Here is a 23,097-nt window from a genome sequence, read left to right as displayed (position 1 = left end):
AAAATGACGCTACTGCTAGTCAGCTTACTGTGCCGTTCCCACTGGCTCTACTGCAGTTAGAAATGGGCAGTTACCGCGCAGTAACTGCAGTTACTGAAAAACCGTCAGCTGGAACACACCCTATATCATATAGTTAATCTATTACTCCCATTCCTCTTGAGCTAGTTTTCTTCTAACTCCCTAGCCTACTTATTCCCCCCTCTAATAACATCATAGAACAACATTAAGCATTCATAGTAGGACTGTTATTGTTATTGAACTATACAATAACTACTTTTGTAACCTTCCTTGTTCCCCTCCCAATGTTTTATACATTGTTTTACTGATTTTTAGCAGTAGGTTACTTTGTTCAACCTACTTTGGTTATAAGCCACTTTGTTTCATGCAGTTGTTCAATGGGAAATATATTGTATGATACTTTTTGGTACTAGCATCCATTTGTTGTTATGGTTGTATCTATTCATGAATTTCTTATTTAATAAAAAAAAATACCTAATAGAAAATGATTACATTTAGTGTTCATGCGCCAGTTTTAATCTAAATCATCCTACCAAAATAATCGAATCATAATATTAGTTGCTAAGACTTGAGAATCAACAGATTTATGGGCTTTATTAAACTGGTCAATTTGCAGTTTAGTCTACAGCATAATTTAGATAGTATGAAACTGATAGGCCTATATCACTTGGTGCCTTTTCTATCAAGCATTTCTTCCCATTTCAAGCCCTTAGTGTTAAAAGTAAAAAGCTAGGCTAGACCTTTTTTAGGAAAGAAATTGGAATTTTTAAAAAGAGTTTTAAACCCCTCAAAATTATTGTTAATTTAGAAAAGTTGAGTAAAATTCTAGTTTATCAACTTTTGGCTATCTGAGAAAGTGGTTATGTCAAGAAAATGAAACTCTCAGGGATGGGTCTACAGGCTGAAGTATATCCCAGTAAAGGTGTTTTAAAGTACCCATCTCCACTCCTTGTCCCTCTAGAGGGCCCTGAAATTTGCCTAAATTATTGGTCTATACCTATTGAAATTTTGACAAAACAACATTTTACCTTAATTTTCAGTTACCAGTTGCTTTTTCTCTGCCTTTATTTCTGAAAGCGTAATTCCTGTTATTTGAGTAGAATTCTGAGTCATATTAACGTATTTTTTTTCAAAATTTAGGAAATATATTTGCATATTCTCTTGTGAGAGAGATAGTGAAAGCATATTCTCTTGCTGTTGTTGATTGCAAGAAGAAAATCCAATTAAGTTACTCTAAAATTGTTGCTAACTGAGGATACAATAGAAACTGAGATACAATAGTGTAACATATGGACCAGCAAACCCCCTCCCCCTTTCAGAACTCAAAACCAAATCTCTCATTCATTTATTTTAGAAAGCTTTAAAATAAGAATCTCTTATACATATAAAGATTTTAAAGTAAAAGTTAATCATCTCATAGGATTTGTGCTTTTTTAGTACAAGTTTTATAACAGGCAAAAAATGATACTTTTTACCTTTGGTACAAATCTTCCTTCAAGCAAAAAATGATACTTTTTTGACTACCAAAATTAGATTCAAACTTTTGAATAAAGCCAATTAGAAACCAGATTTCTACATCTGGTCTGGTCAACAAACTGAAGGTGAAAACCCTTGTTATAATAAATCTTTGCAAGGAGGTTAAGCCATATGTTGTATAATCAAAAAAAGAGTTGTGTTGCAACATTTCTGAGGTCAGTCTACCCTGTGCTTAATTTAGAAATCCGGATTGATTCGGGATATATAAGGTGAACTAAAAGTTAAGAGTGTAATTCAGTTTTTTGGTAGTCACTCTTTGATGCACTTTATACTACTATCATTTGTTGGAGCCGTTTTACCTGAAGTTGTATATGAAGTAAGAAAATAAAATTATTGTCAATAATTGTGTTTGTCTTGAGTTAAGGTACAGGTACAGTTCCTATTGTCTACTGGTACGTTCCCAAGGGAATCTGCCCATCTCGGCAAATCTAAACATCATGATAATGAATTCGTCTCCAAGATTATAGAGACTGGTCAATAGAACCCTCCCAATCTATATCCATTAACTATAAGGCTCCCATACCACAAACAACTTAAACAATATAAGAAATCAAGTAGACCTTATAAGCAACCAGTCAAAATAGATCAAGAAAACGAATATACTTTATAAGAAACCCCCCCCCGTAACATTTGGCGCGGCCATCAAAAAAAGACACTAAAGGAACTGTATATGCCTAACAACATGACTACCTGCTACCCTAGACAAATATGATTATTCACAAATTATTTTTTGATTTTAAGTGCATTTAATTTCACATTATTTAAGTGCAGTATAATTTTATTTCTACTTATGTATTCTTTTGTGTATACCCCATCTTAAAATAATTAGAATATTAAGTAGTTAAATATAAATAAATCTTAAATGAAAACTAAAATTTTATATACCGCATAACTTCAAGAAAAAAAACTGAATTAAAATAACAAATATGGCTCATGAACAAGATGAATTATTAAAAGCGCAACAAATCATTGCAACTTCGGTAGAAATTGCAAAATCATTACCTGATTATGAAGGGGATACAGATGTAGATCAATTCAACATCCACTTAGGACAATTTGTTGAAATGACAAAAATTGACTTAAAAGCATTAAAAAACATGCTACTCTTAAGACTAAAAGGTCAGGCTTTGACATTTTTGAAGCAAATTGAAAATACCGTAGGAACAGAAGCCACCTCAACAATTAACTCAATAGAGTTATTGCAACAGGCTTTTCAAAAGAGATTCATCGATACTAGTTCATTGAACAAACTAAAACATGGGTTAGTAACATTCGAACGGACCCAAAACGTAAGAGAATATCTAAATAAAATCAGAATCGCAACAGAAGCGCGATACGGTCCAGGTGAAGGAGAATTGTATGAAAAAATAATACTAAACGCATTTAAACAGGGACTCAACCCAAAACTATATCGTCTCTTAATTTCCAAAAAAATCGACGACTTAGAACTGGCAGTTCAGGAAATAGAGACCGCCGTGGAAATCGATTCCATAGTCCTGCAACACCAAAAACTATCAATAAATGCGGTAGAAAGTAAAACAGCTATAAAATCAAGAGATCCCTCTCCGCGATTTTTCTCCAGAGAATCATCGCCAAAACCGCTTCGAAATCAAATTCGAACCACCACACCTCCAAGACAAGTACGCTTTGCCCCCAATAATCAAATGAGGACACAAGCCAATATAGAACCACTAAGATGCTACTCCTGTAACCGGTTAGGTCACATCGCAAGAAATTGTTTTACAAACAATAATTATCGCCCAAATTTTAGGGGATCGAGCAATCATTTGTCCAGGGGGACAAACTACAATGGGTACGCCCCTAGAGGCAATCAAGGGAACACCTTTTTAATAGGAGGTAATTATCCAACCCGAAATTTCCAATGCAGTACGAATCAGTATCGCGGAGGGTATCGCGGAAGGTTAAACCAACCTAACAATGGTTGGAATAGAAATACAAGAGGTAACTTTACCAGCCGACGGAACCCATATAACAACTCAACTTCAATTAATGATCAAGAAAACCAAAATAGAACTAATGAAAACTCTACACCCGAAATCTGGGAACCCCAGGGAAACGACTCAAGCCCCCAAAATTCATAGGACCAAAATTTGGTGGCAAAATAATATATAGGTCCCTGCCAGTGATTATACCATTTTTAAGTGCAAATAATGATAATATGTTACCAGTATTTGAAAATTTTAATGCAGGAAATATTTATTTCTCAGCCCTTATAGATTCAGGGGCAACAGTAAATGTGATAAATACATCCGTATTTAATAAATTACCCAATTATATTAAACGACGAATGAGCAATATATGTCCCAATTTATCAAGTGTGACGGGACACGACCTGGATGTAAAAGGCACTGTGTACCTAACCTTGCGCAAAGATGACAGAAATTTCTATACTCAATTTATAGTTTGTAAAAATTTTCCATACGAAGCGATAATAGGTGCTAACTTTTTAAAAGCCAATAAAATATTATTAGATGTAGCAAATTCAAAGTTTATATATCCGACAAAAACCAAATCAGAAATAAATAACATACAAGCAAACAAGGTAAAGGAAAACATAGGCAACATGAAGGAGTATAGAGAAAAACAAATTCAAGAAATTTCATATTTATGGAAAAAGCTAGCGAATATAGAAACTCCCAGAAAAAAACCAGAAGATAATATCCTAAACTCAATAAAAGAAAGTCATAACGAAAAATATTATGGATTCGTAGTAAGAAAAACTAAGATTCCCCCTAAATCAATGCAGAGGGTCCAAATATCACAGATGTTAGAACCAGTTAATGATAAAAATGAAACTTGGGTAGCATCGCCGTCGGAAAATCTCCCGAAAAATGTAGTTTGCGAAGAACAAATTATAAATTACGAAAAGGGTGAAGGTTATATTTGGGTAACGAACACCCACGAAAACGACCTAATCACCCTAAGTAAAGGTACATGTTTAGTAGAGATACAAATAGTATCGGAATCCGATATTAATAATTGGAAAAATTTGGAAAAGAACTTAGTGAATAATATTAATGTTCACGTTGACAAAGAATTTTCACTGACGCGATCTCAATTTCTTGAAAAATTCGAACTAAGTCACATAACCGATGTATCATTAAAACAAAAATTATGCGACTTATTATGGGAATATAAAGATGTCTTTTCGACATCTGAAGACGACATAGGACTTATCCCATTTTATGAACACGCAATACAAACCACGGGGCCGCCAGTTGCAAAACAACCATACAGAATTCCTTATAAGCATAAAGAATGGCTAATAAATAAAATACATGAACTTGAAAAAAATCAAATCATAAGGCCAAGCATAAGCCCATACTCTGCCCCCGTTATTCTAGTCCCGAAAAAGAATAATGATCTTAGACTAGTGGTAGATTATAGAGCTTTAAATAAACAGGTAGTAAGTGACAAATTTCCCCTACCTAGAATAGACGAAATTCTAGACTCAATATCAAATAAAAATAAAATATTTACTTCCCTAGATTTGACACAAGGTTATCATCAAGTAAAAATAAAAGCGGCCGATATTTTTAAAACAGCTTTTTCAACATCTGAATGTGGTTCTTATGAATACTTAAGAGTACCATTTGGACTAAAAACCAGTTCAAGTGCATTGTGTAGACCCCTCCTTCATTTACTAAGAGGCCTAAATAACATAATTCATTTTGTTGATGACGTCATAGCTATGGACAAAGACGCGGAGGACCATTTAGTGACCCTAGCGAAGGTATTTGAGAAATTTAGAGAAGGCAATTTAAAATGTAGACCTGAAAAAGTAAATCTTTTTCAAACCAAACTAAAATTTTTAGGAGTAGTTGTAACACAAGGACAAATTTCCCCAGACCCTGAAAAGATAGAATCTGTTAAAAATATAAAACCCCCTCAAACAATTAAACAATTACGAGGAATCTTAGGATTAATGAGCTACTTTCGAAAATTTATAAGAAATTACGCACAAGTAGCAAAGCCTCTCACGGACCTCACTAGAGGGAACCCCCAAAAAATTACATGGTCTAAATTAGCTCAAAATTCATTAGATCATTTAAAAAAGGCTTTGACTTCAGAACCTATCTTATGTTTACCCGACTTCCAAACAGGACAATTCGTTGTTACTACGGATGCCTCAACCAAGGGAATTGGGGCGATTCTCTCCCAAGTAATAAACGGGGAAGAAAAAGTTATAGCATATGCTTCGCGTACTCTTACGCCTGGAGAAAGTAATTATTCTGCGACACAACTTGAATTATTATCGATTATTCACCATTTAGAAAAATTTAAACATTACTTGGTTGGACGAAAATTTAAACTACGTTCCGATCATAAAAGTCTTCAATACCTACAGACTTTCAAAAAACCGTCCGGAATCCTCGCGAGATGGATATTAAAAATTCAAGATTTAGATTATGAATTTGAACATCTTAAAGGAAAACAAAACGCCCCATGCGACTATCTTAGTAGATTTCCAGATAATGCTCCCTTAGAAAATGAAAATGAAGAAATTAACACGATAAAAGAAAAACATGCTCCGAAAAATAAAAATTTAAAAAGGCAGACCAATAATTTAGTAGAAGAAAAACACAAAGACAGCCCACTATCTTTAAATAATATAAAAATACATCAAAAGAAAGATAATATTTGTGCGGCTCTAATAGAATATTTCTTATATGATAGAGACCTACCCAATGAAATGAAATCCTTTAAAAAGGAAATTGATAATTATTATTACGATTTAGATGAACAAATACTATGTAAAATAATGACCAATAATGATAAAAGAAATCAAACGACCATTATACCAGTGTTACCCCAAACTTTGGAACAACCCGCTTTCGAATTTTTTCATTCTGACGTAGGAGGTCACTTAGGAATAGAGAAGACCTTCCATAGGTTAAAACAATACTTTTTCGTTGCTTCAGCCTTAACAAAGTTAAAAAATTACGTTAATAGTTGTGAAACATGTAATTTAAGAAAAAATCCTCAAGTCTACCCTAATCCAGGGACAGGAAGAACTCCTACGGCCCGGTTCCCCTTCGATATAGTTTCTTTTGATTTATATGGTACTAGTGGAGGACTACCCATGTCTAATGAAGGACACACCTGTGTACTATCAGTGATTGATCACTTTTCTGGTTTCACTTTTGCTAAACCGTTAAAAAATCAAAGCGCCTATACAACGTCGAGAGCTCTCGCTAAAATATTCCTTAATTTCGGTATTCCTAATACAGTATTAAGCGACAACGGCCCTAACTTCGTATCGAAAGTAACTAAGGATTTAATGTCTTTTCTTCAAATAAGTAAATTGGTATCAACCCCCTATCACCCCCAGGCCAACGGGAAGATCGAGAACAGGCACAAACTTTTCTCTAATATTTTAAGCATTTATACGAAAGAAAATCGCAGAGATTGGCATAATGCCTTACCTTATTTAACAAATGTAATTAATACCGCTTACTCCCAGGTCATTCATGATAACCCGTTCTACATATTATTCGGACGAGACTTTAGAATCCCTTATAAGGAAATTATAGAATCGAGACAATATTATAATGATTCTCAAGATTATAAGCAAGAATTTATCAATAGAATGAGAAAAACTTACAAACTTGTAAAACAAGAAATAGAAAAATCAAAAAGACAACAAGAGGCCAAAAATATTCCAAATGTTAAAGGAGAAATCAATTTTCAAGTAGGAGATTGTGTTTATTTAAAAAATGAAACCAAATTGGAAGGCAAGAAGCTTTCTAACAGGTACGCTGGCCCCTATAGAATAATTAAGAAATATGATAATGACGTTACATTCAAACTATTAAAACCACAAACGGGGAAAACTTATAAAGCCCATGTTAGTCGTATAAAAAGGGCAAAATTCACAGAAACATGGACCCCTCAACCTTCAACATCAAATACCTCGGAGGACGAAAATGAACCACCTCGCTCTAGACTAAGTGAACTTAAACCTTTTAATTTCAAACAAGGATATTTTGAAAACAGTAGTGACGAAGAAAAATTTAATGAATTTCTAACCATGACAAATATGGTTACCCCCCCAAAATGTACCCCCGTTACGCGGAGACGGAGGAATAGCGATTCATTTTCCAGTGAAGAATCAGAAGAATTGGACTATACGATTTCTCCAAAGTCACAATTCTTTCCAGATAAAATTTCAACCCCTTACCCCCCAAAACGTTTCCCCGACAATTTGGTGAAACCTATTTCACCAATAGACAGACCTTTATCGTTACACGATGAATTAAATAAGGCTATACAGACACCTGGGGACATAGAGTCACAAAGGGACAAACAGCCCCAAAAACAAACATTAAGAGAAGCAATGGATATCATTAATTACCCAATTAAGACTAGACAGAGTACATTTTATACTAATCCAGTTACTGATGAGCAACAATATCACGATATAACCGTCTCAAAGGCAAAACCAAAGGACTGGGTATCTTGGAAGGAAACCTTAATGCAAACAATTCCTCACCCTCCGGAGGACATGGCTTTCAAGCAGTGGAGGCACCCCAAGAAAACATTTGAATCCTCCCAAAGCTCACAAGAATCGTTCAATTCTCCCGAGCCCAGAGATCAACAGGACGAGTCAATCAGTAAACCCTCTACTTCACGAGGAGAAGAAATTTACGAAGGTCAGGCTGGATCAACACCTAAATCTCAAACCTCTACTTCAAGAGAACCAGATACTAAATCTACAACTAGTTCCTCAGATACTGAGAGTGAATCAGGCACAAATGAGCCCAAAAATGTGGAAGGAACAAGACCACAGAGTGCAACTGCCCAGGCTAAAAAGGCACAAATTAAAGGTCAAAAATTTCTTAAAAAACAATATAAAAAGTTTGACTTGATATCGCTAGCAAAGCCAAAGAAAAAAACCGAGTCTACCGAAGAGAAGGTAACAACAAGGTCAGGCCGAGTCGTCAAAAAACCAGATAAATTAGATTATTAATAAAAGAAAAATAAAAATCTATCAGTCCTGGATAAAATAAAGGAAAAAAAGACAGGCCGATTTGATTTTTCCTGAGGGGTAACTCGATGTATTTATTGATAGCATCGGGTTATGACTCAGAGAAAGTTGACTTAATTTTTTTTTTTGCTCCTCGCCAAGAGACCACTCCCAATAAAATCCATAAATAAAAAAAAAAAGGTACTTTTCAGAAAAGTTTAATAAACTCCGATTGAAGAATTGGTTCATCAAAAAGGACTCAGTATTGTGAGTAAGTCACAAAACTATTTTATTTAACAAGAATTTGTTACTATAGCCCACCGCAATAATAATTCCGTAACGCAAGAGCTTATTAACACAACGATAACTAACACCTGCCCTATAGGAATCGCTGTCACTTTGTATACCATAGAAACTAAAATATTGCAAAACAGCTTGTGGAGATAACCATCAAATAATAGTAAATAAAAACTCATTAATAGCCTTAACGAAAATATTATTACAAATAGTTAATAACAACAAGCGTCTTCGTAAACTGTAGTCGTAGCCAAACTTGTGCTAATTTACCTTGCAATTTTATAATTATCACACTCCTTTCAGGCATATTCTTGGTTCGCCTCCCTACTATTAAATAGATTTAGGGGCTTCGAATAAATTAACTTGTAACTAAAAAACGACATTAATATAGCTATAACTTGTAACATCTAACAGGCATTCAGACTTGGCATCGAATCTACTTCATCCTCCCGGCAGTATCAAGATCGCACTTAAATATTTTTTTTATATTATTTTCTTATCTCTTTTCTCCGTGAATATGGCAAAGGGAATTATAGATACGGAATTTATTTCAATTATTCATGCCAAGGAAAATATAATATATTCGGCCGCTATGCTAGTCCAAGATGAAAATGGTAAAGAAATATACGCAGAAAGTTGGTACCTAAATTACAATTTGACAAAATTTAAACCCCACACGTATAAATTTGGGTTAAAATTAGCTAATACCCCAAAATATCGACCCGCAAGGGGAGAAGTAAAAATCAAATTCTCAAACAAAAAACAAAAAGGGACTAACTTGACAAGTTTACAGTTAAAAATAAGAAAACTACAGACAAAATTTAATATCTGCTACTGGTTTTGCAAGGGGCCGACACAAACTGACCTTCTTCTAATTGATAAATGTAAAAACCCAAAAATATGTTATAAAATCGAAGAAAACGAAAATTGTACCAAATACGAAGGAATTCATTACCCATTAGAAGAAATCCGGCATTACGCCAAATTTTTATACGACCCGAATACACGAGAATATGCCGTTAAAGGGGATAAAATCTTCTTAAGACGAAAAAAATCTAAACAATCTAAAAAAGACGCTTACAAAAACAACTTGCATACCAAAAAATTTTAAAATTCTAAAGTACAAATAATTTTTTTTAGATCTGTAACCAGAGGGACCAAATCAGGTAAAAAAAATTCACTCAACTAACAGCTTATATTAACCAGAGGAAATGTCGCATAATAGAACCTTAGAGAATGTTCTAAGACCCCTAGAACCCGTCATAAACCAAACACCCTCAAGACAAGACTTTTGGCTTCCAAACAAAACCCAAAGTCTACCAGATCTCTCAAAAATAAACCATGAAACGAACGAAAAAATATTAGAATCAGCAGTAAAAAATGCAGTAAAAAATTTGCGTTACGACTTACTTCGTTCCTTACTGCACGTTCCAATTATACCTAGCGATAGTTTGATAATTGAAATAATGGTCATATTACTAATAAGTACTTTTTCGCCAGAGGTAATGAGAAAAGACTACGGATACAGGCACAGGTTCGCCCTATACAATTTTACTGTACTTCTTTGCTCAATCCCCAAAAAGAAATATCCATTAATCGCGTCCCTAATATGTGAAAATTTTTGGTTAACACCACTTGAAGAAGAAAATTTCGAGCTACCTTGGCCTTCAAAGTTCTTAGAAATGCTAATGGAGGTAGATTATAGGCTATTTAACAAAGATCTACTCCTTAAAATCTACAAAAATAACAATGTAAATTATTACTGGATTAATAACTCTATTCATCACTTATATCTAGGACAATACGAGCTATTAAAACGCTTAATTACTAAGTTTTATACAATAGACGAAAACATTGGGTCAAAACTAGTAAAAGGAAAGGATATTCTAATATATGAAAAAATAATAAATTGCATAAGCCCGCTATGTTTTCATAAACAACTGATTTTCAAAAGAGTTTGTATTACTCCAAACAACCCCAGTTTAAAGGAATTGTGCAGAAAAAACATACGCTTTATGATGAAAAAAACCGACATTCACTATACGTTAACTAACCTAGTACTCCCCGAATCCCTAAAACGGTATTTACTACACATAGAAGATATTCGTGGAAATAACAACCAAGAATATCGATTGACTTTTATGACTCCACACCTGTTAAAATCTGAAATAAATCAATTTTCGAGCCAAGGGCCAATAATAAATATTTCAAATGACCATGAACTAGATTGTTCAAATTTTATCTAACTAATATCACTTTTAAACAGTAAAATATCGATAAATTAGTTTCTTTTACTCATTTCTTTCCTTCTAATGTGCAGAAATAAAAATTGTCTCCTGTGATTCTACTACTCTATTTCCGAGTTGGGATATTCCAAGGCATAATGATAGAAAGGCTATGATACAAAATGTATTACTTTTCGACACATTGTGCGTTGGAGGTTCAGACGAATTGGATTAGAGTACCAACTTAAAAAACATTAAGTTAATGTAACTTGATTTTTTTAGAAACCGGGCGATATCTGCCAAGAAAGTCAAGGAAAATGAGTAACCAACCACCAAATTATTTTTTCGCAATTCAAGTCAAAAGCGCGCAAATAAAAAGAAAGGCCTCAGAGGTACAAAACTACATGATTAATATAGACCCTAGTTTATCGCAAGCCCTTATTCAACAAAGTACTTTTCACGTTACACTAATGGTCATCCACCTAAAAAATAATAGTGAAATCGAATTAACAAAAAATGCTTTCGCAAAGGCAATATCTGCCTTTCAACAGGAACTCAGTGAGAATCAAATAATACTCGACTTCCAAGGCGTCGGAGAATTTTCAGAACAAATTTTGTATGCCCAGTTAAATAATGAGACAGAATTTAAAGCTCGCTTAAGTCCTCTTTTAGAAAGAATTACTAAAGAAATCAGTATAACCGGAATACAACTCGCAGACCAGGAATGTTGGAAGCCTCATTTGACGTTAGTAAATCTCAGAAAAGTCGCGAGGCTAAGAAGGATGGCAAAAAAACTACCACCATCAATAACGTCTATTTTTAAAAACATGAAATTTGGATTCGAAACCGCGAAAAGCATTCAGTTCTGTTCCATGAATAGTCCAAAAAACGAAGAAAATTATTACCAAATATTATCCGAAATCAAATTCAACAAAGAAACCAACTAAAGAAATCTGGAAGAAATGAGAACGAGAATATATAATAGATAATACAATTAACAGGTAATATATCATTGCTATAAACTTAATAACCCTTTACGCCACTAACGGCAAAGCAACTAACCTATGTATGCCTTTTATCAAAAATAAAAATTTTCTTTTACAAATATAAAAATAAGCATCTCACAGGGTATCTTTTAAATCAAACTCCTTTTTGTATTATGTATAAAAATTCTTATCCTTTTAAAATAATTATAATTACGAAATCAACTTAAAGCTCAATCCATTTTTATCACCAGACAGACACAAAAAAAATAAAGGACAGCAACAAAAAAAAAATAAAAAAGCACAAAAATTTAAATCTTACCAAATTTTAGCTTCGTCTTGCAAAAAAAAAAAAAAAAATGCCGATTCTATTATAGTATAAATCCTAAAACCTTAAAGTATGAACAACTCTATCTGCGCGTACTAGCATTGAAAACGAAACATATTTTGTAACCTGGCAAAATTACAGATCTCTGAAAGGCAAAATTGCCAGTTACGTGTGAAATTCGCAAATAGACGTTTTATCTAATAGACTCGTGACATATAAAAAATACAATATATGCATTGTATAATAAATAACCCTTAAGGTACGTCTACTAATGTAAGAATAATTTTTACAACCAAGAAATGAACTTTAATTATAACACCCTACAAACGTTTTTCGCATGACAAAAGTGTAATTGCACATAAAAGACCTGTAGCAGTTTTAAAAGAATTTTAAAAGACCGCCTAGCGAATTTCAAACCGAGAAAAAGTTACCACCCATCTTTTGATTTAACCAATTATGACGAAGGTTCCCCAAAGGCATTTAAAGAATTAACCAATCACAGAGACCAACTCAGTGGTAGGTTTAAAAATTTATCTGATACCAAATTATTTTGTCAAGTAATTTTGTTTATATTAAAAAAAAAAAAAAAAGTTAAAAAGTGCAATCACTTTATATTCATTATATAGAAACTATTAGGTTTACCTAATAACCTAGTTAATACTTAAAATATTAACTAGCTCAAGACATCAATTTATACTTAATAAATATGTCCATTAAATGGTTACGACGCGCAGAGTCCTTCTGACATAAATAAATTAACACCATAATATTTCCAGATCATCAACTGAATACCAAGCCAAACAGGTAACCTTAAACTTATATACTGCTTAATAATAATACTGATTAACACCAAATAATTAGTAAAACTCAAACAAAACGGTACTGATTTGTAGTTCAAAGTCCAAAAAACGGAAGGATTGTAAGAAAATGAATCTAACGGAAATTAGAAAGTGGGAAACTCCAAGAAAATGTCAAGGGCCAAAAGAAAACCAAGAAACTCAATCTTTAGATTTTACAATTATGTCATATAATGTACTAGCTCAAGGATATATCGAAACAATGCCGTATTTGTACCATAATTGTAACGAAGAAAATTTAAAATGGCCAGATAGGAAAAAAAGACTTTTTAACCAATTCAAAATGTCAAATGCAGATATTGTATGCTTACAGGAAGTGGATACTAACTACTATTATAATACCTACTTATCGTATTTTCAATCTCAGGGGTATGACGGAGTGTTTAAACAAAAAACCCAAGAAAAGATTGATGGGTGTGCCACCTTTTTTAAAAAATGTAAATTTAGTCTAAAAGAAAATCATTCCTTAGAAATGCTAAAGAATGGAATAGATTTACTTAATCGAGATAACATTGCACTTATTTCTATTCTCACCCCATTTAAGAACCCGGATAAACAGATATGCATTGTAAACACACATTTGTTATACAATCGCAAAAGAGAAGATGTGCGTTTAGCCCAACTCCAAGTACTTCTAGCAGAAATTAACCGCGTTGTTTGCAAAATAACTAACGACCCTCCAGTTATCCTTTGTGGTGATTTGAATTTCACCCCTTCAAGCAAATTATACTCTTTTTTAAGCCAAGGAAGGCTTAAGTATGAACATCTAGATATAAAAAAATTAACTAACTGTGGTTCACAAAAAATTGGGAAAACCTTCCTCCCAAAGGAGCTTTATATTTCTGATTCTTGTCAATACTTACAAGAAATAAAACGTGATAACTGCATTGAAGAAGAATTTTTTTCATCCGGTACATTAACGCATAAATTTGCCTTTAAAAGTGTTTATAATTCAGATGAATTTCCAAAAGTTCGTTTGAATTCGATTTGTCACAACTTAGTTGACTATATTCTCTACAGTAATATTGACGAAAAATTCAACAAACATGAGAAACAAGAATTAATACTATTAGAAAGACTTCGTCTCCCAACATACAAGGACTGCTTAAAAATAGGACCATTACCGAATAATCTAAATGGATCAGACCATTATTATCTTGAAGCAAGATTTCGTTGGAATTGCGTATAAATAATAATATACTTTGTTAAAAAAAAAAAAAATTTTTTTTAATAAAAGACCCTATAAAAATAAATTAATTTAAATTCTAATTTAATATAATACTATTTCTAGATAAGCCACAACTTATTCCCACAATAACAGGTAAATTGTTATATTCTGCTTAATTAATAAAACTAACAAAATGCCTATAAAAAAAACACGAAGTAACCCTAATCTAAAAAAAAATGAAACACAATATAAACCCCTAGAACAAAAACCTAGTGCTACCTATTATAGTTTACCCGATTTATACAGGTTTAACTATGAATTAAACGAAGCAACGTGGAACAGCTTAATTATTGATGCCGTAAAGAATCTAAATTATAAATTTTTAAGGACACCAATCATATTTAAAAACTATTTAATCAGGGATATGATGAATATAATGTTAAATTGTCAATTTTCAGAAGAAGTAGTTAAGGAGGGTTATGAATATATAAGAAAATTCTCATCAATAACATTTAAAACAATACTTGACAAAATTACCAAGAAGAATCACCCCCTAATTGAAGAACTAATTATCGAACATCTAGATATTTTTTGTGATGTAAATAACTTCACAATTATCTGGCCCTTACATTTCATATTAATAATAGTAGAAAAAGACTTAGAAATATATTAAATCAAACTGGATTATCTCAGTTTATAACAAATATGTTGACATTACAGAAAATGAACCCTTAAAGGTTCATTGTCCCGTTTTACGTAGAGAAGATTACGATGCGTTAAAAAAACTAACGGTACGTTTATACCAAAATGAACAATACTTATGGTCAGAAATTTTTCCAGGAACAGACATCATCGTATCGGAAACTATAGTAGAAGGTGTCAATCCCTCTTTTGGTTATAAATTATTAAAATATAAAATAAATTACAATACAACTAATCAAACAAGTCTAAAAGGACTATGCAGAAATAAAATACGAACAATTATGCAAAAATTTAACATTAACCATACGTTAGAAAATTTTAAAATACCAAAATGTCTTGTTGATTATCTTATGTATATTAATATAAAAAACAGCGACCATATACTAGAAGTAAATTTTAGGACCCGTGAATCTTTAAGAACAGAATTTAAAGAAATTGATGAAAAAGGGCCTATCTTTAATGTAAATTATAAATAATATGTAGAAAAAACAAATTATTTATTTCCTTGGAGAAGAAAAAATTAATTTACCTTAGACGGTTTGTGTTATATACTAACAATATTAACACATAATATGGGTGGAAGTGGTAAAGGAAAAAAAAAAAAAAAAAAAAAAAAAAAAAAAAAAAAAAAAAATTATTTATGCTAATCACTGAAATAACTCTTCTAGAAATAATGAAGTTGATAACAATATTGATGACCCTGTACGTCCATTCCAACACACAAGATATTATAAAACATGGAGTGATTTTCAAGCATGAGAACTCACTTCTGACCAGTAACAACGCGTGGAAAATATTTATGAAACTAGACCCTAAGCCATTCGAAACTTTATTCCAACAAGTAATACGGCTAGAGAAGAACACCTATGACTTAAGGGAATCAATTTTTCAATTTCTAAAATCAGACAAGGGACTGCAAGCAAGCAAAAGCAACCACAAAGAAAAGAAAGATATACCTTCCAAGAAAGATATACCTTCCCTTACCTTTCCATCTCCCACCTATCCCAAAGTCAAAATAAAGAAAGTAATTGATGATTTTGATGCAAAACTGGCCGAAATCGATAAAGCTATAGGACTCGGAAAAGCCATAGATAATAGAAAAAAAAGGTCAATTAACAATAACCAAAACTCGGATATCGATAAAGAGACCCAAAATACAATCGAGCCAATAAAGACCCAACTTAGACAAAGAAAATTTTACGATGGACAATATGCATTATTGAACGAATTACCCACTGTATGGAATTTCTTCAAAGAACTATGGAATGGACCAAAACAAGTTAACGGGGCTGAGAACAGACCAATTCAAGACAAAATAAATTTATCTGAAATAAAACCAACGAAGGTTGAAACGAGAGATATAACCAGTATTTCCTCATACACACAGCAAACCGCCACAATTAAAACCCAAACAACAAGCATTGTATCTAACCTTGCAACGCGAACGAACAAAATACCAGACATAATAAGAGGTATAGAAAACATCGAAGTGGGGTCAAATTCCACTAATGGTACCAGCAAACCGAAATACAAGTTTAAATGTCAATACTTTTGTAGAATAATAAACGCTACAACGGAAGCTGCCAAATCAAACACAACCTCCCTTATTCCACATACCGAAGAAAGCACGAAAGGATTAATGGAAATCCCCAAAAGCACCTCAAAAAAATACGAAACGACTACTTTCTGGAAATACGATACCCAGAACGAGGAAACAACGGCAGAAACTGATTTTACTCCAACAACAATCGAAACTGAACATACCCCAATAACAGAAGTGGAAGAAACATTCCCCTCGTCAAACCCCACGACAACTGACCCACAACCAATAGAATTAGACACTTCGATATCAGAAATTACTACAACAATTGTCCCTAGTGTACTAGTACCAAGTAGGAATGATAAAATTTTAATAACAGTAAGGCAACCCTATCGGTCAACTAGTTTAATTTGGACGTCAAGCAAAAAAGGCAGAATACAAGTTAGATGGCAAATCCCATTTGTCTACACCGATTATAGTAGAACAGAATGCATGGAAGGGGACAAAAAATGCCAAGATGAAAACCACTGGAGAGAATGCTGGACTATAGATGGTAAAAAAACTTGCGCACGTCTAGCTATGGCTGACGAACCAGCGAAGACTGAATTAGAACCCCTCCCGGAATTAACCATGGAAAATGCTCATAAAATATCAACCCATCAGGCCTTCCTCATATTATATAGACAAAGATTGGAAGCGTTATTTGAACTATTCAATACAGAAATACAAAAACTTAAACAAAGCACAACACGTATATTCGAAGTATTTTTCCGTAAAAGTAAATATAAAAGGTCAACAAGTTTAATCCCAATAGTAGGAGAGCTTGCATCTCGATTATTCGGTTTGTCAACCGAAGAAGATTTGAATATATTGAGAGATAATGTTAAAAGGCTCAATACAGCCATGAATACAACACTCCATGTACAAAAAATACAAGCAAGTATAGCAAACTATCAAAAAGACAAAATTGAGGCCATTTCCAAAAAAATCTCAAGAACGGTCAGCACAATGAATTATTTGAAAAATGAAGTAGACAGAGTAATCTCCGATTCTAGCTTAACAATGGTATCACTAGACATTGTTATTATGTCTTTGTTGAACTTGGCTACTGATGTCAGTAAATTTGAATTCGCATTATTTGAGTTAACAGGAGGAGCACTTTCTTACGACTTAGTAGATCCCTCGGACCTCAAGAACATCCTAAGTGAAATAAAAACTCACTTAACATTTGGTCTCCACTTACCGGTAGAACCAGAAGTAGCTAACTTATTTTTATATTATACCAAGCTAAGGGTGCATATCACCGAAATAAATGAACAACTGTTTGCTGTCGTAACAATCCCATTAATTAACCAACAGTCCATATTTGATCTATACAAAATATCTACTTTTCCAATTAATATTAAAGAGACCAATTCCTTCATGAGCATTACGCCTGAAGCAGAATATATGCTAATTGATCAAGACAGAAGGAAATATACACTCGCCAATTCACAGGATTTAAAAGAGTGCGTTTCTTTTAAAAATTTAGTCTGCCAACTAACGCTACCTATATATAATGTAAAAATCGGATCTTGCATATTAGATCTCTTCCTAAAGGAATCACAACAACAAGATATTCCCAACTCATGTGATGCTTTAGTAGGAAGCACAAAGAGAGAAATCTTCATTAATTTACGAAATGATTTATGGCTTTTTACAGTACCTAGAAAGACAGTGGGAACTCTTTCATGCTATAACAATACAGAAAAAATTGACCCCAGTTATCGAACCGAAATACTATTACAGGACGTTGGAACAATAACAATAAAACAAGGTTGCCGACTCGTGACAAAGGAAACAACTGTACAAACACCTTTGATCACAACTAGCACAAACGTTGTGAGCCCAAAAATAATAAATTTCCAAGGAATAAATTTGTCTTTTACGATACCAAACATGAACAACGAAGAATCAAAAATATCAATTTGGCCCAAAATAGAGAAAATTAAGGGTACTATGCAGCTAGCAAAAATAAAAGAGGCATTAGACCTACAAATACCGTTGTTCACGACAGAAGACCAAAGACTAAAGTACGTAGAAAGTCAATATGGACTATTCTCGCCAAATTCCTGGTACAATATAATAATAACCATATTTTTGGTATTTCTTATATCTCTAACAATAAGAGCGCTACTCACAGTAAATTATGGAAAGCTCTTGAGACGAAAAACGATAAAAAACGATGCGATTGATGCTCAGGAAATGCATCAACTAAACCCTACAGCCCCGGATGATATTTAAGCCATTATAAAGGGAGGTTATAACAGCATGGGAAAATCGAGGTCTTTTCCCATATATTCATATAACCAGTCCCTGCTTTAGTAAATATTGTTGGTGTATTGCAGCTAGAAGGCTAAGATACGATTTAATTGTATTACTTTTTGGCGGAAATACATCAGTAATATAAATATTTGGCAGATAATTTTTATGTAAGATCTAGACCTCTGACAAGTTTAATCACTTGTCCCTTCTTAATGTAAACAAGAGAATGGAGGTTGTCTCTTGTAATTTTTGATATTGTGTTGCTAAACTAAATATTCCTAACGCATGGCAATAGAAAGGCTATGACGCTAGAAATAGACGTTTCTTTTCTACAAAGTCTTGCGTTGGGAGTATAAAGAACTAGAAATATACAAAAAAAAAAAAAACCTCCAAATTAATCTTGTGCATAATCAACGCCTTTAAACAGTGTTACTTGTTTAATCACATAATCATATGCCTATCATATAAATGTCACAATATCAATGTTAATCATAACCATCGTTTTTACAATTATATAATGTTGTTACTATTCTATTTAATAACCATATGATTCTGCCTGGAAATTTTTTCATTACAGAAATTGGTAATTGACCGACACTACATAATGGTCGAAAACTGGAAAACACCTATCATGATTCGTCAACCGCCAAGGAATGCCCGAAAACACATGATTCAACCAAAAAGCTATCACCCACATAACACCTCAGAGAACGCCATCTACCATACTGCAATCATTTTCATCTTTTAATGGGACATCGCAAAATAGAGAAGGCGTAACATCCAGCCAAAATACAACCACAGCATATCAGCGAAGGCACCATAGATGGTAACGAAACACAACACGAAGACCCGATATCAACAACATCAGACCCAGTGAAGATTTAAATCAGAAAATTCTAATCTTATAAACTTTGGAATCAACCACAAAGTAAGATTTTAAGAACTACCTCAGTCCAATAACGCTTAAAATGCAGAAGAGAGCGGGAAAGGAATGGAAGAACCGTAGTACCAGGCGTACATTTGTACTTAAACTCCTAGGGGATAGGTATTCCTAGTCTTGCACTTCCCATGTTGAAAAAGCGTTATAGAAAGACTGACTGTACGGATGCAAAATTGTTAAAAAAAAAAAAAAAAAAACAAAAAAAAAAAAAAAAAAAAAAGTTAAGGGTGATAAACTAAAGAAGTGACATTATATTAATTCAATCAGTGGATAGGGCAAGGACACGAGAATTGTGATTGGTGTATAATATTCCAAAAATAGTAAATGGTGAACAATTAAAAAGTGCCAAGGATTGAGTAATTGGAACTTAATAAAAGTGCAAGTGGAAATACTTTTTATGTAACGTTGTATATTTTTAGCTTTATTGTAAGAATACCTGGAATCAGTTGAAAACTAAATAAATACAAAAAAATTTTTTGTGAAACCAGGTATTCAAGTATATACCTTATTAATGTCAAAGATGTATTAATGTAATTCAAGTGTAAGGTGTAGGTTAATTAAAGGTGTAGGAATATATACGCTTTCTTTAAATAATCATTTTTGTGGTGAAAGAATTAAAATAAAAATATTTTGACAATACATAACTGTAAGAAAAATAAAACTTAAGGACAGGGAATGTTCTGATTGACGAGGGCGTCAATCTACAGCGGGATAGGGGATATGTAACATATGGACCAGCAAACCCCCTCCCCCTTTCAGAACTCAAAACCAAATCTCTCATTCATTTATTTTAGAAAGCTTTAAAATAAGAATCTCTTATACATATAAAGATTTTAAAGTAAAAGTTAATCATCTCATAGGATTTGTGCTTTTTTTTAGTACAAGTTTTATAACAGGCAAAAAATGATACTTTTTACCTTTGGTACAAATCTTCCTTCAAGCAAAAAATGATACTTTTTTGACTACCAAAATTAGATTCAAACTTTTGAATAAAGCCAATTAGAAACCAGATTTCTACACCTGGTCTGGTCAACAAACTGAAGGTGAAAACCCTCGTTATAATAAATCTTTGCAAGGAGGTTAAGCCATATGTTGTATAGTCAAAAAAAAGAGTTGTGTTGCAACTCTTCTGAGGTCAGTCTACCCTGTGCTTAATTTAGAAATCCGGATTGATTCGGGATATATAAGGTGAACTAAAAGTTAGGTAGATAATTCAGTTTTTGGGTAGACACTCTTTGATGCACTTGTTATACCAATTATTGGAGCTGTTTTACCTGGAGTTGTATATGAAGTAAGAAAATAAAATTATTGTCAATAATTGTGTTTGTCTTTGAGTTAAGGTATAAGTACAGTTCCTATTGTCTGCTGGTACGTTCCCAAGGGAATCTGCCCATCTCGGCAAACCTAAACGTCATGATGATGAATTCGTCTCCAAGGTTATAGAGACTGGCCAATAGAACCCTCCCTATCTATATCCATTAACTATAAGGCTCCCATACCACAAACAACTTAAACCATATAAGAAATCAAGTAGACCTTATAAGCAACCAGTCAAAATTGATCAAGAAAACGAATATACTTTATAAGGAACCCCCCCCCGTAACAATATGGCCAAGTCAGTAGGCCAGTAAAGGACCAGGTGTTCCTTTAGCCACAAAATACAATAGGAAGCTAGGGGCCAGCCATCCTATGCTTTTGCATGCCCTTCCTGCTCCACATTTCTTTAGGTAACCTTTTAAAGTTGGGCCAATTCTAGCCAAGCTGACAGAGTCACATCACTGATCCCTGTCCCAAACCAAATAAACTGGTAATGCCAGGAATTAAACCTGTGCCCTTTGGACAAGGACTCTCAAGCTAGAGAGCCAGCCACTTAGGAAAGAACACAAATGTGACCACAGAACAACAATTGTTTGAAAAAAGTAAATATTGAAAAAAAACTCAAGTCATAGTTGCTGCCCATAAACAATATGCATTTTATTTAAACAAAGTAAATTTAAGACAGGTATCAACAAAACTCCATCAGGAATTGTATTTACTTAAGATACAACAAGCAATATGAAAGCTTAGTTTTGTGATATTCTAGTCTTGAAATAATGCAAAATAAGAAAAAATTATATTTCCTATTTGTTTTCCACAAGCTCATTTGAGACTGCAATATGCCCATAGTGCACTTATAAACTCTCTGAAATGCTTTTAACGGAAAGAATTGTAAAGACAATTGTTCTGATCAGCAAAAAAATATTAACATAACTCTCTAAACTTGGCACTTTTTAAGACAACTTTTTAGCAAAGCAAATTCAAAACATAAGAATTCAGCTAAAAGTTGGTGAAATATATGACAGATCTTATTGGTCTAAATAATCAATGCCTATAAAAACAACAGTTTTCTATTCTGAATTCTTTGTGTTTCTGATTCTTAGCAGCAGCTTGGCAACAGACAATCTCAGTTCTATTAGCCTACTACATATGGTCTAGATGGCTATGGAGACATTTACATTTTATTTTCTCTAGAGATATATTTAGCGCATAAGTGGATATGCACTATGTTACAAATCTAATGATCACCCAATTTGCATGACAACTAGATTTCAAGGGCCAGAGAAAATTTGATCCTTGAATCTAGTGATGACCTTCGATCTTGATTGACATTATAAGAAAGTCTTGGGCTTTACTTATTGTTAGGCATAGGCCTACCAAAGACTATGGTAAATGCTAGATATACCCAGTGTCTGACCTAAGCTATACAAAATCTTGACAATTGTGCATGCATTATCTGTAAGAGAAAAATTGCTCTTCCATCAGACAGAGCAAAAACATGTCCAGTACTTTAATTTGCAGTAGTAGCAAAGTGATTAGGAGCTACATAGAAGCTGTTTTCAATCTGATGGTTGATTTCTGTTTCTTCTCCTACTTCTGAGTTGCTGTTGAGTAGAGATTTGAGCTTCAAAGAACAAATGACGAAAACAGCTTTCGGACTGAGTATTCAGAATTAACCCTGCATCTGGATACAGCATTCTTTGTGAAATAAGCTTTCGGACACGGTCACCATTGTTTCCACTTCTACCGATTTATCGGTAGATCTACCGATTCTGGGACATTTCTACCGAATAATTTCAAGCCTACCGAAATACCGATTTTCTTTCGACTTTTGGCGATTTTCGCTATTTTTTATTATTTTAAATTGAACATAATAGGTGTGAATGCGAACAGT

At 33.3% G+C, this 23,097-nt stretch overlaps 2 protein-coding genes across 2 annotated transcripts in view; both read left to right on the top strand.

Moving 5' to 3' along the window:
- The window catches only part of LOC136028777 (uncharacterized), a 281,013-nt gene extending 265,955 nt beyond the window's left edge, over window positions 1-15,058 (top strand). Inside the window, exon 2 of the mRNA XM_065706678.1 lies at window positions 14,524-15,058. The gene's annotated coding sequence lies outside the window, so the exon portion shown is untranslated. The remainder of the gene's footprint in view (window positions 1-14,523) is intronic.
- LOC136028671 (protein angel homolog 2-like) lies at window positions 13,303-14,421 on the top strand. Its single transcript, XM_065706499.1, has one exon. It carries the CDS (start codon window positions 13,303-13,305, stop codon window positions 14,419-14,421), a length of 1,119 nt encoding a protein of 372 aa, XP_065562571.1.
- Window positions 15,059-23,097: the final 8,039 nt, after the last annotated feature.

This window comes from Artemia franciscana, chromosome 7 (assembly GCF_032884065.1).
Source record: "Artemia franciscana chromosome 7, ASM3288406v1, whole genome shotgun sequence".
Taxonomy (NCBI): Eukaryota; Metazoa; Arthropoda; class Branchiopoda; order Anostraca; family Artemiidae; genus Artemia; species Artemia franciscana.
This window is presented reverse-complemented; position numbering and strand designations above follow the sequence as displayed.

Excerpts from the sequence above, each read along its gene's own strand:
- LOC136028671 (XM_065706499.1), top strand. The coding sequence starts at position 13,303 with ATGAATCTAACGGAAATTAGAAAGTGGGAAACTCCAAGAAAATGTCAA.